Source organism: Mesoplodon mirus, assembly GCF_964341445.2.
Source record: "Mesoplodon mirus genome assembly, chromosome: 10".
Taxonomy (NCBI): Eukaryota; Metazoa; Chordata; class Mammalia; order Artiodactyla; family Ziphiidae; genus Mesoplodon; species Mesoplodon mirus.
In genome coordinates this window covers 15,914,032-15,932,308 of record NC_138986.1, presented here as the reverse complement: position 1 = coordinate 15,932,308, position 18,277 = coordinate 15,914,032, and the positions used below count along the sequence as shown (strand labels likewise).

At 45.4% G+C, this 18,277-nt stretch overlaps 1 protein-coding gene across 1 annotated transcript in view; it reads left to right on the top strand.

Annotated features, from left to right (window-relative positions):
• Window positions 1–3,401: 3,401 nt before the first annotated feature.
• PPP1R14C (protein phosphatase 1 regulatory inhibitor subunit 14C) overlaps window positions 3,402–18,277 on the top strand; it is a gene marked incomplete at its 5' end in the record, with an annotated part of 82,272 nt that continues 67,396 nt past the window's right edge. The window contains one exon of the mRNA XM_082633459.1: window positions 3,402–3,719. Coding sequence (XP_082489585.1) covers window positions 3,402–3,719 — 318 coding nt within the window. The remainder of the gene's footprint in view (window positions 3,720–18,277) is intronic.

Here is an 18,277-nt window from a genome sequence, read left to right as displayed (position 1 = left end):
CTTCTGTTAATTGCCAAGACAAAAGTTTAGAATTGTGACAGTGATTGTTATTGGCTCTGGTTATTTATGCAAATAGTGGCTAAGTTTATTTTGGAATTATGATTCCAAATTGTAGTACATGATACAATCAAAGGCCCAGAATTAGGAAGGAAAAAAAAAAGGGGTGGCGGCAGGGTGGGGAGAAGAGACAGGAGCCAGAGGAAAGCTACACTGATATACTGTTAACAACAACGCTGCTCTCACCCCATAAAGAATAACGAAATAATGGACTGTATTCTGCAAACTGAAAATCCTGTGAGCAACTGATAGAATCCTCAGATGATAGAAGCTCATCTCTTGTGTTCTAGAAAACTCTCAGACCATTTAATTCACTAAAAACTATTCATTGTTTTTGATTAACTACCATTTTAAAAAACTTGTTTGCAGTAGAAATGAAGGGGTTTGCCCTGGACAAATTTACATTTTAATCTCAGACATGAGAAATACCTTTGGTTTTGCTGAATTTAAATATTCATCTGTGTAAACGGTTTCTGGCCCGAGAATAATTCCCTTGTTCCCAAATATTTTGTCTTCAGTATTTGAATTCTGCAAAAACGGTAATTCTATTCTCCGTCAAGATTTGAACACTGAGTTTTGATTATTCAAACACTGAGTTGTGTGTGTGTGTGTGTGTGTACTTGTGGCAAGAGTGGGGCTGTGGAGTTCACTTCAATTGTAAATTATATCCTGGGTGGAGCTACTGGATTTATAGGAAGAGGAACTCTTGTTTACGTCAACTCGTAATTCCAAGTCAAGGTGACTCATTTGTGCATCTGAAGGTCAGTGTACCCCTAGAAAGAGCCTGACTCTTCCCTGGCTATTTTTCTACAAGTTAGGATGCCTAAGACTCTAAATTTCTTCTTATATGTACTTAGTACTTGTCATTTTTGAAGTCATGTAAGTGAAAGCTGAATTTTAAGCATAAAGGAACAAATCTTATGCAGTGAGAAAAAAACTGACACAAGAAATTCTCAGAAAGAAATTTGTGAATTTCTATAAATCCTTTGAAGTTATTATTGAATGACTGAATTCATTGTCCAAAGACTCAAAGTAAGGAGTTGGAATTTTCCACTTTTTGCCACGTTCCTGGAATCCAGGCACAGTTTTCAAAATAATTGGTATGGCCAGTCCCCAACATCAGAATGAGGCCAAGATTTTATATAGTTTGTCCTTCATTAACTACAATTTTAGCTGTTTTTTGGTTTTGAATGAAATTCTCCTGGTTAGTCCAGCTGGTTAAAACTGGTGCTAGGTAACTTGGATAAGCGCCGGATGTCTAGAGGGGGTAATGTGGCGAACTGTCATCCATCTCTAGGAGTGGGCTTCCCTGGTGTCGCAGTGGTTAAGAGTCCGCCTACCAATGCAGGGGACACGGGTTCGAGCCGTGGTCCAGGAAGATCCCACATGCCACGGAGCAACTAAGCCCGTGTGCCACAACTACTGAGCCCACGCACCACAACTACTGAAATCCGCACGCCTAGAGCCCGTGCTCTGCAACAAGAGAGGCCACCGCAGTGAGAAGCCCGTGCACCGCAACGAAGAGTAGCCCCCACTCACCGCAACTAGAGAAAGTCCATGCACAGCAGCGAAGACCCAACGCAGCCAAAAATAAGTAAATAAATAAATTTATTAAACAAAAAAAAATCTCTAGGAGCCAATCAGGGTAGTTTTGTCTCCCTTCTCCATGAAAGGTTGGGTGGGAAACCTACCACCTTAAGGACAGCTGGCCTCTTCTAGGGGGCAGGGATTTTTAGCCTTGACCCCCTCTAATTACAAGAAGAGTCCAAGACGCACACCAGCCACCTTATTTCACACAATCCCCACTAGATCTTTCCTTTCACTCTTCAAGGCCAGACCTGTCCCGATGATGAACATTAGGCATGGAACACTTGGGAAAATCCCTTCGCAGTCATGTTCTGGCTGGAAAACCCCAAGTGAAGGAATAAAGCAGACACAAATCTGGATAGAGCAGACCAGGGCACCAGCCAGAAGAGTCAGGACAAACCTGCTGGCTACCTTTATTTTCAGTGTCTCTATAGCTGTGAGTCTAGGAGCCCACCCAGAATCCTCTCCATCATAGAAAGTGTTCAGAGGAAATCGACTCGATTCTTTATCTCTGAGAAACTTACTTGAGTAGCTGCCAGTAACCTTTACTAGGTTTTAAAAAAGTTCATAAAAGCTACTTACTTGTGTTTGAACATCTTTATGGTTTCTTTCAGTTGCCTGAACAGAAATGTATTGTTATGTACAACAGAGACATATGTGTCTCCCTATAATTTTACACGCATACACGTGCAGTTTTCTGTTTAGAACTTTCCTCCCCATCTCCTTGCCCTAAACCGCATAATAAGCTCATTCATTTGTAACCCTTCTTGGCTGCCTGATGTTTTAAAAGTAGTCAGTCAGTGCTGTTACTTTGCTAGCTTCAAAGACGTTGTTTGGAAATGGTATTAAGAAAGCGGACTATGCAGGGAATACAATACTAGAAATGTAAGACCAGTAACCAGCACTGACTCTGAGAGAAATATTTGCTGTCAGGATATCCCCAGTCCCTTGCCCAAGTGACATCAAGCCTTCTGCCCTTTAGATACAAAGATATCTGCATGCACTGTCTTTGAGGTAACAAGACACTGTGTAAGGGGGGAAAAACGGGTCTGAAGAGAATTTCTCAGGCGCGGTGATTGCCTGATTGCACAAACATCGCCTCGTCAGTTTTTCACACTCTCCGAGAGAGCAAGTGGCACGGATAGGAACGGGTGTTTGGAGCGGCGGGATGGGCCCGGGAGGGGAGGAGACACCGCCCCGCCCTCAGAGGAGGCGGCAGGGAGAGGGAAACCTCAGCGAGGAACCTGCACCTCGGCCCCTTCCCGCGTCCCCTGCCCCAGGCGGTCGCCTGCGCAGTCCCCGGCAGCGCCGGCCGAGGCGGCGGGAGAAGCGCAATCCCCGTGTCCTGGAGGGCAGCACACGGCCACCCGCGCAGAAGACCATCCCTGACCCCAGACCCACGCCGGTCGCCCGTGCGCGTCTGCGCGCCCACGCCACCTTCGCCGCGCGCAACTCCCACGCCCCGGGCCCGCTGCCTGCCGGGCGCCGGATCCGCCTCCGGGGCTCGACCCAGAGGGTCCTCGGCGGAGTCCCTAGGGCTGCGGCCCCCGTCCCTCCCTCCTCCCCGCCCTCCCCCGCCCGCGCTCCTCCCGGTCGCCGCGGCTCCTCCTCCAGAGCTCCCCGCGAGCCGGCGGCGGCGCGGAGCAGGTGCTGACGAAGCCCGCGCATGCCGCTGCCCGGCCCGAGGCGGTAGCGGCGCCGGGCGCTCCGCCCGCCCCTCCTCCGGGCCGCACTCGGTCTCCGGCGCGCGCGGGGACATGTCGGTGGCGACGGGCAGCAGTGAGGCGGCCGGCGGGGCCGGCGGCGGCGGCGGTGGCGGCGGCGGCGCGCGGGTTTTCTTCCAGAGCCCCCGGGGCGGCGCCGGCGGCAGCCCGGGCTCGAGCAGCGGTTCGGGCTCCTCCCGGGAGGACTCGGCGCCCGTGGCCACGGCGTCCGCTGCCGGGCACGTTCAGCCGCAGCCGCGGCGCCACCAGCAGGGAAAAGTGACAGTAAAATACGATCGCAAGGAGCTTCGGAAGCGGCTCGTGCTGGAGGAATGGATCGTGGAGCAGCTGGGACAGCTTTACGGCTGCGAGGTACCTGGACGCGGGGCCGGGAGGGTCGGGGGCCTCCCTGGTCCCGCTGCGCAAACATAGGAATTCTCCAGGGCTCTGGCTCCCAGGCGCGCACCGCCCTGGCTCCTGGGGACCCAGGGCTGGGAGCGAGGCGCGGCGTGTTCTCTCTCCAGAGTGCCCTCTGGTGCCGGGGCGCAGCGATGGGGACGCCCCTCCTGGGTTCAGCTGCCGGGTGCCCGGAGAGCTGGGGGCCCCCTTGATGGCCGTGCCGAGGGCTGGGTCTTGCTCGGCGCCCTGCGTTTCTGCCAGCCCCGGGCTCTTCTCGGCTCCAGCTGCAGCTCCCCGAAGTGGGGCTCGGAGGGGATCACCCCGGCTGCGCGCAAACCCACGAGAACAGCGCTCACTGCTGGGACCCAGGCAGACCCGGTTTCTGTGGAGGGGGAGCAGGGAAAAGACTGAAAGCTGCTTAACGGAGAGGAGAGGTTCTGGGTACCTTAGAGACCACCTCGGTTTCTGAAATATACAACAAAATCATAAGCTGAACGCTTTCCCTTTTCCAGCCAGCCCCGACGCACGTCCTCATAATTCGGCCTTGCATTACCAAAGCTGCACACGTTGGGCTTTGTTGAAGCAGCTTGCTTTCTTCCTGCCCAGTTTCAGTTACTCCCGTTGACGGGCGCAGAATGAGAGCCTTGGGCAACCTGGAAGGGTGCCTGGGTGGAAGGAAGGGAGCCTGCGGGTGGTGTGCGGGATGCCCGGAATCGCCCAGCTCCCCCTGCGCCGCGACATTTACTTCCCACAGTTCAGGGGCTAAGCTGATACGCAAATCTGACTGCCGCGTCAGAAGAAATAGTTGATGTAAGGAGAAATATTTAGAATAAGCTGTAACAAAAGTATGGCAGAAAAATGACCGAAGCCAAAATGATCGCCCATGAGAGTCTGTAATAACAGTACTTGTAAATGAAGTCTTCTACGTCTCTTAAGGGAGTGGAGTTTGGAAAGGGTGGAAGAATGGAGAGGGTTAATAATTAAGGATATGGTTTCTAAGTTAAAGCTAGGTTTGTGTCTATAGGGCTGTTACCCTCTACAGCAAAAATGAAAGCCAGATGAACCCACTGGCTTTTCCTCCTGTTTAGATTTCACACATTTTATGGCCTATTGTGAAAACATATTTTCCCTAACATTCTCATCGGCGCAAGGAAACAGCATTCTCATTACAGACGCCTGATGAATGATTGTGATATAATGAAGCTTGACTATATGACTAATGGGCTTGTAAAAATATATTGTTTCTCCAGCCCAGCTCTTAGAAAAAGCCATTTTAGTTGCATAAATAAAACTGGCCAAAATAGGAAGTGTTTATGTTTTTTTTTTAAAATAGGAAGTTGGCAAAACTCTTTAAAGAAACAATATATTTGATTTAGCTGGGATTACTGTGGGCTGGATGGATGTGCACAGTCTGTAGAATCCAATTACTTTTTTCACTTATTTCATACTGGTCTTTATACTCCATTTTGGGTTTGGAGAAGATTTGGGTTAATAGAGAAACTGTTGCTGAAATTAAGAATGATTGAGCAATGTTCTTTTTATGGGAGACTAAATAGATGTAGCTTTGGGAAGAGTTCCAGCCTCTCATCAGGTTGGCAAATCATATATTTTAAAGGTTCTTCTGAATAATTGGAAAAAAATGAAAGATTGAATACTCACTGTATTAAACATGTAGGTTAGGGACCTATTTTAAAGGGTAAATATGACCTTGAATCTTTTCCTTGTACTTCTCCCATTTCAGACCTCAACGTATAGCAAACAGCTAGAGAGTTGAGAGGTTTTGTGGTGAAATGACACAAGATGCTATAGGCTGCCCACATGTCATTAAAATGGGGCAAATATTCCTCTTCAAGTTGTTCTGTCATTTTAGGTCGAAGGAATATAAGTCATTGAAAGGGTTGTTGGCAATTTGTAAATACTATATTGATGCTATACCTTCGGTGAGTAATAAAAAGGCTGTGGACTAATAAGTAGCCACGTAAGGGATTGTCTTCTGCCATCTATTTTTCCACTGGTAGGGCTCTATTTTTAGCTTCATTTCTCTGGTCTGGTAGCCTTTCCTTGCTGATAGCTTCAAGTATTTCAGCCTCTGGTTTGTGAATCGAGAAGGACCTACCTGGCTTGTAGCTCTGAATCTCATAATATGAAGGTTAGGAAATGTCCTTTTTTACACTTAAAATTGGTAATGTCTCCAAATGTTTAGCCCAAGAAATTGACACAGAAAGCCAGCTTGCCAGACTTCGAACCAGCCAGAGGCCTGAGCTATCTGCCAGGTTGGGGGTCTTCCAGATGAACGTGTATTTAATTTCAGAAGAACTTGCATCAGGCCGGTCAGCAGTTAGATGACTTGTCCTTTTCAGAATAGAAAATAGTGGTCTTTTAGAGTGACATAAAGTATGATATTTAAAATTAGAAAGGAGTGGGAGAGAAGAAATACACAGAATAACTTCCTGGCTATGGTTTTATCGAGAAGTTTTCAGTGGCCAATCGGTTTTATACAGAGAATAATACAAAGACAGAATTTATGGAGTACTTATATTATGCACTGCGTGTTGTTCCAGGCACTGATTCATTTAGTCATTACAACAACCCATATGAAGAGAGTGCTGTTATCATCTCTGTTTTACAGATGAGGAAACTGAGACACAGAGGGATTAAGAGGCTTTCGCAAGTTCACATAGCTGGTGAATGTCACTGGGTGAGGTGGGGTAAGAGCCCAGCAGTGTGGCTCTGGTCCATGTTCTAAGCACCGAGCCTGCTTATAACTCTGCAGGGTCCTGTGCAAGAGAACAGATGGAGGCCCTCACAGCATGTGTCGAAATGTTTAAAAGTTATGAATCAAGCTAATGAGCATTCATATATATTCTATCCTCCTACCTTGGCAAAGATATCTTCATAATGGCCTGGAAAGCTAGGCTTGAACTTTGAATTCTCAGATTTCCCAGAGCTCAGAGCTGGTTGGGAGAATCTTCCCCTGGGCCAGGACCTGCTTCCCTCGGTTCTTCACCTGTGATACCTTCAATGAGGTAAAGGGCATCGTGTCCACTCGCATGTCCAGTCTGTCCACACTGCCTGCCCCCCACCCCCAACTGTGCCTCTGGCTCCAACCAGTGGCAAAGTCCCCCTTTGGGAGGCCAGACCTGGAAGGAGCCTGTTCATGCCCTGGAAATGTCCTGGTATTTGATCAGGGAATTCTGGGGACTCAGAGTGTAGGCTAAAACCAGATGGAGGGTTACCGGCTCTGGATGGGTAAGTCCACCTGGTCCCAGGAACTCTGCAGGAAGATGAGTGGGGCCCAGGGCTGTGGCCCCTCCTACACAGTCTAAGTGTGGTATTGTTAAACACCACATCATACCTACAGCAGAAACTAACACAACATTGTAAAGCAACTATACGCCAATAAAAATTAATAACCCCCCCTCCACATCATACAGCCATTTGGATACATAAATAAATGTCTTTATAGATTCTAAAATGATTATTTACGTTTATAGTTATTTTCCATTTCATCTTCTTGTACAGTTAGTTACATTTTCACCTAGGAATTTGCTTATAACAGAACTGCTAGGTTAAATCTACATCCACATGTAAGAATTTCTGTTTTAAGACATTTTCATATCTCTCCCAAACCCTGATAGTTTTTAAGAGCATTTTTTTAATAACAAATTTAATCAGTTATACATATACATATGTTCCCATATCCCCTCCCTTTTGCGTCTCCCTCCCACCCTCCCTATCCCACCCCTCCAGGCGGTCACAAAGCACCGAGCTGATCTCCCTGTGCTATGCGGCTGCTTCCCACTAGCTATCTACCTTACGTTTGGTACTGTATATATGTCCATGTCTCTCTTTCGCTTTGTCACAGCTTACCCTTCCCCCTCCCCATATCCTCAAGTCCATTCTCTAGTAGGTCTGTGTCTTTATTCCTGTCTTACCCCTATGTTCTTCATGACATTTTTTTCCCTTAAATTCCATATATATGTGTCAGCATACAGTATTTGTCTTTCTCTTTCTGACTTACTTCACTCTGTATGACAGACTCTAGGTCCATCCACCTCATTACAAATAGCTCAATTTCGTTTCTTTTTATGGCTGAGTAATATTCTTAAGAGCATTTGATATCTGGCATAGTGTCTACTTTGACGAGTATTGCAAGAGGACTTAACTGGATAAGTCATGTCAATTTTTCCCATCTTGCCCAGCATCAAGATAACATCTGTACTTCCAGTTTTGCAGTTTGATTTGCTTTGGAAATAAAAGCCTGTAGTTAACCTCAGATTACTGAAATGCCTGCAGCAGCCTAGCCATTAACAGACTTGTATACTGAGGGTATCTCCTGGGTTATCCTGAATGTCCATTTAGGGGGGCTTTCCTTTTGCTGCAGCTGTCTGCATTTTAAAAAGTGGTTTCTGGCACGTTACACTCTTTCATCTTCCCTTACTCCCTACCATCCTCATTCTGTAAGTCAGTGGTTCTCAAATTGTTTTGACTGTGGCCCTAGAAAGAAACACTTGCTGCCTGATACACATACTGACACATGGATGGATGAAAACAGAGATTCACAAAGCGCCGCTTAAAGTTACCATGTACGTGAAAGAAAAATTACAAAGTTAATATTAAATATGACTTTATTAATGTTGAAATACAATATTCTGTTCTATTTAATTTACCACAATTGCTGGTTGTGACCCTCTAAATTGATTTCATAACACATTTTGGGGTTGTAACCTGCCATTAAAAAAATAACTGCTCCTGAAGGGGAAAAGCTTAAACATATATAAGATAATCAGCTAAAATTTATTGAGTGCTTTCTGTGTATCAGGTATGGTTCATGGAATCCTAGTAACAACCTCTGATAGTCCCATTTCATGGATGTGGAAACTGAGGCACAGAGAAGTCAAGAGGTTGCCCCAGGCCCCTCAGCTGGGACACAGCAGAGCAGGGCTGTGTCCAGAAAGTCAGCTGTACCTTAATCACTGCTTCTTGAGGTGGGGCAGTGCCTGGCACCTTCTTGAACCCCTGTAGGTTGCCTCCTCCCCTGATGCAGCTGTTGTAACTTCTGAGCTGACTGATGTTGCATGTAGGGGGACACCAGTGTCCATGGATTTGTTCTTGGATCAGGCCTCCTGTTTTTGGTTCAGGTCGTTGCTTTGTTCTCGATTCCTACTCTGCAACACCAAATTAGCCTGCTTTGCTGCTTTGTTAGTCCCTCAGCTGGAAGGTAGAAAGTGCTATCTAGAAGATGGTTTGTGGATTATGTGGTGAATCCCCATTTGTGTAGGTATTTGAGAATGAATAGACTTTTAAACAAAACTGCTTAAAAAAAAAAACCTCCATAAACTCAATCTGTAAAATATTAAGGAATAAATTAAACATGTTAAAAGTCCATGAATAAAACAATTCTAAATTGCCAAAGGATGAAATGAAAACTGTACTTAACAGGTTTCCCTTTGGAACAATGGTTAGGGAAATTTGGTGTGGAGGCAGTGATTAAAAGAGTAAATGCTTCGAAGCGAGGTGAACCTGAAAGGTACATTGGCCCCAGCATTTAGTAGTGCTTAGAGATTGGGCAATTTCCTTAACCTCTCTGAGCCCCACTTTCCCCCTGCGTTTAAGGGAATAGTCCTGGCCGCTTTGTGGTGGTGTTATGAGGACCGAATGGGTCCGACCGTGGAGCTGGACCTTAGTCGGTGTTGTAGTTTGAATCATAACCAGCCACTAACTGTTGGTCGTTCTCTGTGATGTGGGAGAGGAGGAGGGGGGAAGATAAAAGAAGTATTCGTACCTATTTGGTGGTAGAATTTGGAGACGGATGTGAGGTCAGAGGCGTTGGTGTATTTTTGAACTTGAACATGGGCAAATATTCGCTCTGTCATTCCCTTTTTTCCTAGAGCCTTCCTCGTTCTGGAAGTTCCTGTGGATTTTCATATATGTGGAGAGAAGTTATGCATCAACAATTTGAAGGCAGGATTGGTCTTAATTTTCTTTGTCTGTGTTCCTTGTAGGGCACAGTTCTTCAGCCCTTAAGCATTTATTTGAGTGAATGAAAAACGGTCAACCTTCCGAAAACCTTTTAAAAGTCATTCATCTTTTAGTACCGGCTTATTTGGTGGTGCTCCTTTATCATGCTCATGGCTATGGAAAAAAACTGATGCAGGGTTTGGTTACAATCATCTATGTCAAGCTCTTGCATCATTACTGTTTTATTTTAGCATTTTTGGATATACACCTACCTCCATTGACCTATTTTGCTCAAAACAGGAATTGAAAGACAGTAGTCGCAGCTAATTGATTTTTAAGCTTAGACTGAGAGAATTCTTTTGAAAACTGAATCTTCCTCATGTCTCCCGTCCACTCTTTTCCTTTGCTTCTACTGTTCCCCTTGCCACACTAGCCTACCTGCCCTTCTCATCTCTGACACCTGTTTGTTTCCAGTATCTTCCATTTTTCTCTCACCTTTGAAACAACCTGGCTTCATAGGATACCCTTGCCCAGCTCATAGTCTCCTCAAAGACATCATCTCTTTCTAGATGAGGGAACAACTGAGTCTGTTTCATTTTCCATGTGGTGTGTGCACCATGTGCATAATTGCATTTTGTAGTTTACTCTCTTGTCTCCCGTTTCCTGCACTTGTCTATTTCAAACCTTCACCTGTCTTTTAAAAAATTATTATTTTTTTATTTTGTTTTTGGCTGTGTTGGGTTTTTGTTGCTGCACACGGGCTTTCTCTGGTTGCGGCGAGCGGGGGCTACTACTCTTCGTTGCGGTGCGCGGGCTTCTCATTGTCGTGGCTTCTCTTGTTGCGGAGCCCGAGCTCTAGGCGTGCAGGCTTCAGTAGTTGTGGCTCGCGGGCCCTAGAGCGCAGGCTCAGTAGTTGTGGCGCACGGGCTTAGTTGCTCCACGGCATGTGGGATCTTCCCAGACCAGGGCTTGAACCCGTGTCCTGTGCATTGGCAGGCGGATTCTTAACCACTGCGCCACCAGGGAAGTCCCCACCTGTCTTTTCAAGGCACCCTTTCTGTTACCTGCCCTGCCCCTTGCAGCCTCCCGCTGTTCTAGCCAATCCATCCACCCTCCCGGGCACTTCCTTCTCTTAAGTACCTTCTTACCTGGGCTGCTTTTCAACCTCCTCCTTTCACCCCAGCACATACACAAGTTGCAGTGTTTCTTTCCGTTACCACAACCTCCTACCACAGAAATGCTTCCCTTTCTCAATCCTGTACTCCCTCTGGTTGCTGCCCTATCTTCTCCGTCCCTTGCTATTTTTCCAGATCTTTCTCCCCCCATGACACCCACTGTTTATCCACTGCAATCTGATGTTGGCTCCCCCATGGCTTCCCTGAGGATCTTCTTGCTTTTCAGTCCAGTGGTTGGTTTGGGTCTTTATTTTACTTGACCTTCTGAGGCATTACGTGCCCTTCACCATTTCCTAGGGAAGCTTTGAGCAGTCCTCGCCTGGCTCTCCTACTCTCTAGCTACCCTTCCAGCCTCCTTTCTGGCTTTTCGTCCTCTGCCCGCCTCTTCAGTGCTGTCATACTGGCTCTGTCTTTGGGCCTCTGCTCTGTTTTTTCTGTTTCTTCCCCACTCCTGCATCCTCTTTCTGGTTGAGATGAATACTCCTGTGGCCTCAGGTGCTGTCCATATGCTGACAACCCTTCGATCTGTATATCTAGCCCTGATCTGTCTTCTGAGTACCAGACATACTCAGATGCCCCGTGGGAGCCTCAGCTTTAGCTGCTCTGAAAGTGAGGTTCTCATTTTCCTCTGCAGCCTGCCCCTCTTCCTCAGTTCCCTGGGTGAACGGGAGGCACGCTGTCCACAGGTGTCCCAGCCGAGAGCATGCTGGCCTCCTCCTCTGACCTCTCCCTGCGGGTCACACCCAGCGGTCTGGAGGTCTTGTGGACGCCTCCTCAGAGCTCTGATTCTTCGGCTTCTCAGTGCCCCCGCTTTAGTCCCGCGCCCTATAATTTCTCACCTGTATCATAGAAGAGACACGTCGGCCTCGTGCCCCTCACAGTACCGCCACGACCGGCACCAGTACTGCTGCCAACCCTCTGCTGTTGCTGCTCTTATTCCTGCTTCTGCTCCTCGAGTAGCTCTCGGGCCAGGGCCAGGTCATGCATGCATTTTATCTCCTGCAGTCGATCCTGACAGTAACGTTATAAGGTGGGCGGTATTATCTTAATTTCTTCTCGTTATAGAGGAAGAAACTGAGGTCAGAGAAGTTGGTCCTTGTCCTTGTCCAGGGTCACGCTGACTCCCCAAGTCACACAGCCTCGATGCTACCGTTGCTCCCAGCAGCTGCGTTTATTAAGTTCTTACTGCATAGCCCGTCCTTCCTGAGTCCTCGTTCATTCCCTACAGTAACTCTGCAAGGGAGGTAGAGAGACTGAGGTACAGAGAGCTTGAGCGACAGGTCCCAGTCAGAGGCCACGTCATTCTCCAGTGGCAGAGGCCGGAGCGAAGCCCTGTCTCTGGTTCCTGGGCTGGAGTCTTCTCCTCTAGTCCTTCATCTCCAGCTCTCCCTCACCACGGGAGCTTCGGAGCCCCCTCCACACGGCCGGCTGGAGTGTTTCTAAAATCCTGACCGGATCTAGTCCCTCCACAGTCTTCAGGATACGGCCTGCGACAAGGCTCAGGGCTCTGCTGCTGGTCCCTCTCCGGTCTCATCTCCTTCCCCCAGCCCACCCTTGCTTCTTCAGTTATCGACCGAGATCCTAGTGCAGGTCAGGCAGGAGCCCCTTCCCGTTTGTCTCTCTCTGCCAGAATCACCTCTCCCTCCCTCCCTCCTCCTCCTCACCTGCCTGCCTCTTACCTGTTCTCCTCCAGGAAACCTCTGTCACAGGTGTCGTCACTGGCAGGCTGGCTGATAGGCCTTTGCTGGCTTGTGCTCACCCCTGTCTCGGCCCCTTTCTATAATCTTGTCTCTTGCAGCTTCTGAGGGCAAAATCTTGTGGTCCCTGCAGCCCTAGTGGCCTCTTGCATCCTGGCTGCACTCAGGGGTCCAGGACCTGGCTGTCAGGTGAGTGACGCAGAAACTGGTCCCCTAGACCAGATGGTAGCATCTTCCGGTGCCGTGCATTTCAGAAATACATACCCCAAATTGAGTGCATTAATGTAATTTGGCTCTGCCTGTATTAAAAATCTGCTCTTCATGGGACTTCCTTGGCAGTCCAGTGGTTAAGACCCCGAGCTTCCACTGCAGGGAGCGCGGGTTTGATCCCTGGTTGGGGAACTAAGATCCCGCATGCTGCACGCAGAGCAGCCAAAAAAAAAATCTGCTCTTCTGTCGTTGACCTGAAGTTTCAGTTCTTTTTCATGCTTAGGAATTATATACATGTGTTTTTTTTTGAAACTGTGAGCTAAAAGGACATTATGATGGAATAAGGCACAGAGGCCCAGGTGATGAAAGTCTTCAAAGGAAGTAATCACTCATTACCGCCATTCTTCTCTGTAATTTTAACTTTTCAGTGTGTACGAGAATATTATTTTGTTTGCACAGTAATCGTTCATTTCCTTGGAAGTGGAGATGCTTGCTGTGCTGGGAAGGGGTGAGGGCTTTTCCGTTAGAAGATAAGATTCGGAGCAACAGGCTCACACAGTCTTGATAGAACAAGGAATGAAAGCCAGGATTCCTGCCTCTGCTTAAAAGTTTGGGCCAATAAATTCTCACCAGGTTTTTCTTAGTCACCACTGGCATTTTGGAAATCTGTTGCACTGAGTAAAAGCTTAGAAAAAAGAAGAGACCAGAGTGTGAATTAGTCTGTAAAGCATCACTTTATGGTTGAGGAAAAAATGATCACAGAAGGGCTTTTCCTTTTTGAAAGAATCTTTAGGTCAAACTGTGGAAAGACCTGTGGAGGGAAGGAATATTCATTCATTCCAACAGGTATTTACATAGATGGGGAAAGAGGAAGAAGATGCCTTCATTCATTTAAACTGTATAAGAGAAAAAAGAGAAAGTAAAGGGACCCTTCCTGTTATAGGGGAAGAATGGAGGTGTCCATATGATTGGAAGCCCCTTGAGGGTGGCAACTATTTCCTGTTCACGGTTGTATTAGTGTTTTCAATACATTTATTTACCACATAGTGGTTGTGTATTTCTTCCTTTACTCAAAGCCTATTTTCGGGAAAGATTATCTTAAATTCATTGACATTATAATGTAAATGACTAAAAACACTTTATCGTTCAGGTTAATAGGAAGTAAGGTCTTAAGTAAGAGAAAGTCGTCAGTTAATAGCTGACCTTCAGGAGTGAATACACAGCGCAGGCTGTATCATCTGTGGGCTGTGGGACCATGGTGGCATCTATGAGATCTATGACTCGAAAGGTGTTCTCAGTATGATGTCGTGGGAAGGGTCCTGGCCTCTGTTCTAGCAGGGCTGCCACTTGCCAGATGACCTTGGCAAGTCATTTTCACATAGCCTTTTGTTTTCAGGTTTTCTTTCCTCATCTGAAAAAAAAAAAAAAAAAAAGGAAGTCTAGGGCTTTCAAGCTCTGATCTTTATAGAGATTCTATAATAAAGCTGACCGTGCCTTGGAGAAAATGAGATTTATTAAAGAGAGGGTGATATTTAAAGCAGTAATAGAGGGTCTTTCCTCTCAAGGCAAACCTGAGACAGTTAGACTAGTTCACCAAAGGATCATCTGATTTACATAGTCATTTCAGTAGCTAAAGTGAGTGTCTCCAGCCTTCCCTTGCATGATGTCTTATGTGATGCCACTTGGACGGGAAGGATCCAGCTGAGAAGGCTTTTTAAAAGAACCCTCTTTCCCCCTCCAGCACTTCCTCCCCACTGTTGATTTCCAAGTTAAATTTGAAATCTAACAGTGCAGATACTCAGAGCTACCCTATCTGCCTATTTTTTTTTTTTGCATTTAATTGGGTTAACCTTTAAGAAGAGCTGGCATATTTGACTTAAAGCTTTTAGGCATATAAGTTATAATATTGCCTGTTGGAGACCTTTCCTGTTATTATTTGTCCATTATCTTGGCAGCTTATAATTAACTAATGGTGGTATTTATTTTAACTTGAGGAAGAATTGTGTTGAGATATAAAACGAGCATCTGAGAGAGAAAAGTGCAGCACCTTTAGGAAATAATTTTTTTAAAAGGCAGAGTACAAATTAGCCTAAATAAGAGTCTGAATAAATCTGTACTAAACAAATTAATTTTCACTGGGGAATTTATTCCTGGAATGTCACTTTATAGTTAGTTTTAGAACATGATGGGATAGAAAAAAGAAAGTAAGATTTTTCATAGGCAGTTCTGGTAGGAAGTGAAAAGCAGAATTGATTGATCTTTATAATATTTGTTTATTTTGTTTCATGATAGAATCCATAAAGCACCATCAGATAATCCCATTCCTCCACACAAAAGCTCTGTGATGTGAGTAGTTATCCTATTTTTAAAATGTGAACATTGAGACTCAGAGGGGCTTAGTAACATGCCCACGTTGAAATTGCCAGTAAGACGAAAAGGAAGACTCAGAGTTGGAAACATGGAACATGTTTCTTGGAAACCATGAACATCAGTTTCACCTTCACCCCCTGATCATTTCCATGGATTCTAGCATTTTTGACCGATACACTGGGCAAGCCTTTTCTGCTTAATTTCTTCGACATATTTTCAAATATACTGCATCTTAGTTGAACAATTTACAGTATTCTATTATTTTTTAGATGAACCATTTAGAGGATTCAGCTGTTTCTTTAGAAAAATTCAAATCTATTAGTTCTCAAGTATACATCACAGTTGAGTGTGCTACTTATTTCTGATTGCCGGGTTTGCGTGAGCAGTTAGTATTGGAGTCCTTATGTTCTCTATTCTATTTATCCACTTAGATGGAATTTTGAGGTAAAAAGTTGGAAACTCACTTTAAATAAGCCATTTTATCCTACATGTTTGAAAGTACCAAATATTACCTTTGACATGGTTGAAGTAAAGAAATAATGCTTCTTCTAAATAAAATGTGAAAAACCCTTAACAACATCCTTTGCTTCTGCCTAAGGATGTTTTTGTCCTGAGCTGCTATGGTCCACCATCTATTAATATCTTTTATGTTTTCTATGTCAGTAGTACAACTGACAGAGCTGCTTCATTCGTTTCTGCAAATGTTAATGGAATCAAATCTGTTTTAAGCCAAGCAAGTAAGATGTTGAGTTTTTGGATTGGTAAAGATAGCTTCTCTGCTTGGTTCTTAGGAGCTAGTACTCCACGTAACAATTCTAATTAGTCAACTGGTTTTTCTCCTCTTTGTGATGGGGTGTGGAAGCTCGCTAACAAGTCGGAAGAAAGTGAGTCATTGATTTGGTGCTCAAACATGATTATGCTTGCTATAATGAAAACACTCTACAAATATTACAACTAAAAAAAAATAACATGTACTGTCTCTGGTAGACAAGGGCCTTTTGTTAAGCTAAAATATTCCATTTCTTCATCGAACCCCAGATGGTTCAGTATTTAGTAAGCTTATGCCAGAAGCAGTTTATATGCATGGATGTTTAGATAGTGAAAGTGTGTGTGTGTGTGTGTGTGTGGTGTGCGTGTGTATGTGTGTGTGTATCTAGGTAAACAGACAGACCATCACCCAAACTAGCCTGAGTCTTTAAAAGCATTTAGTTGCCAGTCACGTCTCAAACTTCTGCAATATTCCCATGTTAAATTTCAGAGAGGGATAGTGGGCTGCATTTAATACGTGGAAGATCCTTGGGTTGAGTTAACTCATTATTCTGAAGAAGAAGAAAATGAGGAACTAGTTTATTTATCCTTGACACCTTACTCTAAATTTCTCTTGCATAAAGCAATTTAAACCAATCAAGGAGGGCAAAGAATGAGATACAGAGAACATATAAAACAGTAAAGTGAAATCCAAATTCTCAAGCCAGTCGTTATGACTAAGACACTGACCCCCTCGGCTGCCTCCGCGGGTGCAAGGCCAACCTCTGAGCAGTCCTGGAGGGCGTGAGTGTGGACCTGGCCTTCCTCGGAAGGAATTCAGGCTATCTTTTCCCTTTCACTAATCAAAACAAACTGAAAAGTTTTTAGAGACGGCTTCTTACTGGTGATAGGAAATAGGCTGTCTTATCTCGGGATCCCTGCAGGTTGGGATCACGGTTCTTCTTCCATCCTTTTTGCCGGGATGCAGGGCATGGAGTTCTAAGATAGCCCCTCCCACCTCTCTGGGGTAGGAGTGGGCGTGGTCTTCCAGAAGGAGGAGGCAGGCTCCCCCGGCCCGACCTGCCTTTTTTTGCAGACTGGGTGTGACTGGGTGTGAGCCGTCACCCTCGGCTTCCTTTAATTTCTCCCTTTAAATGATAGAGCCCTCTCGGGGATGTTTTGAGGATGAATAAGGTTAAAAATCATCGCAGGAAAAGTCAAGGATACTTATGAAAGTACTACTTGCAACATCTGTGATCTTTTTTTCCATAGTTAATTCTGCCCTTGTTAATACATATATTAGGTACGTCCATTGGTCAAAAAGAGAGAAGAGGCTTTTGGAGTTTTTTTATTTTGAATAATTTTTGGTGGAGTTTACACCTTGATTGAAAATTTTGGTCACACACCAGGTTTTGTGGATATAGAATAATCTAGTTAGTGTCCCAATGAAAAGTCTTCTTGTTGGGTTGCTTCAAGAAAATTACCTTTTTAATTCAAGAGACTTATCACATTTGAGTTAAGTGATGATGGATAATGTGCATTCTGGATACAAATCGTTTTCATAGGATGTCTTTGTGCTTAGAAAAAAGACTGCAAAGATATAATAAAAAGTGCTTTTTAGTATCATTATGGGTACTTTTAAAAAATTTTTATTTATTTATTTATTTATTTTTGGTTGTGTTGGGTCTTCGTTTCTGTGTGACGGCTTTCTCTAGTTGTGGCAAGAGGGGGCCACTCTTAATCATGGTGCGCGGGCCTCTCACTAGCACGGCCTCTCCTGTTGTGGAGCACAGGCTCCAGATGGGCAGGCTCAGTAGTTGTAGCTCACGGGCCCAGTTGCTCCGCGGCATGTGGGATCCTCCCGGAGCAGGGCTCGAACCCGTGTCCCCTGCATCGGCAGGCAGATTCTCAACCACTGCGCCACCAGGGAAGCCCTATGGGTACTTTTAATTTTATTTATGCTTTGTATGATGAATGTGTATTCCTTTCATAAGAGAAATCTAGGTTATTTAGAAAAAGAGGTGGGGGTGGGTATCATACCTGCTCTGCTGTCATCGTAAGAAAAGGCTTCCTTTCTCTTCCATGATCAATCTCTCTCCTGTCACAGGGCTTGATAATGTTCAGAGCAATTTTGGGGTGTTTTGCCTTCTCTTCTCAGGCAGTGTTTTTTTTTAATTGCAAACAATTAAGGGGAAAATGAACCAACAAGTGTGTTCGTATTAAATTCTTTCCATTTTCAGAATAACTAGTGATAAGGCTTTTGGAAAGTAGGGTGTCTTTATCTTTTTGGGTGGAAAGACCATCTGTGGAGAGGATGGTGCTACCAACCACGGGACCGAAGGAAGATTAGAAGGAAGATGGGATCACCCTT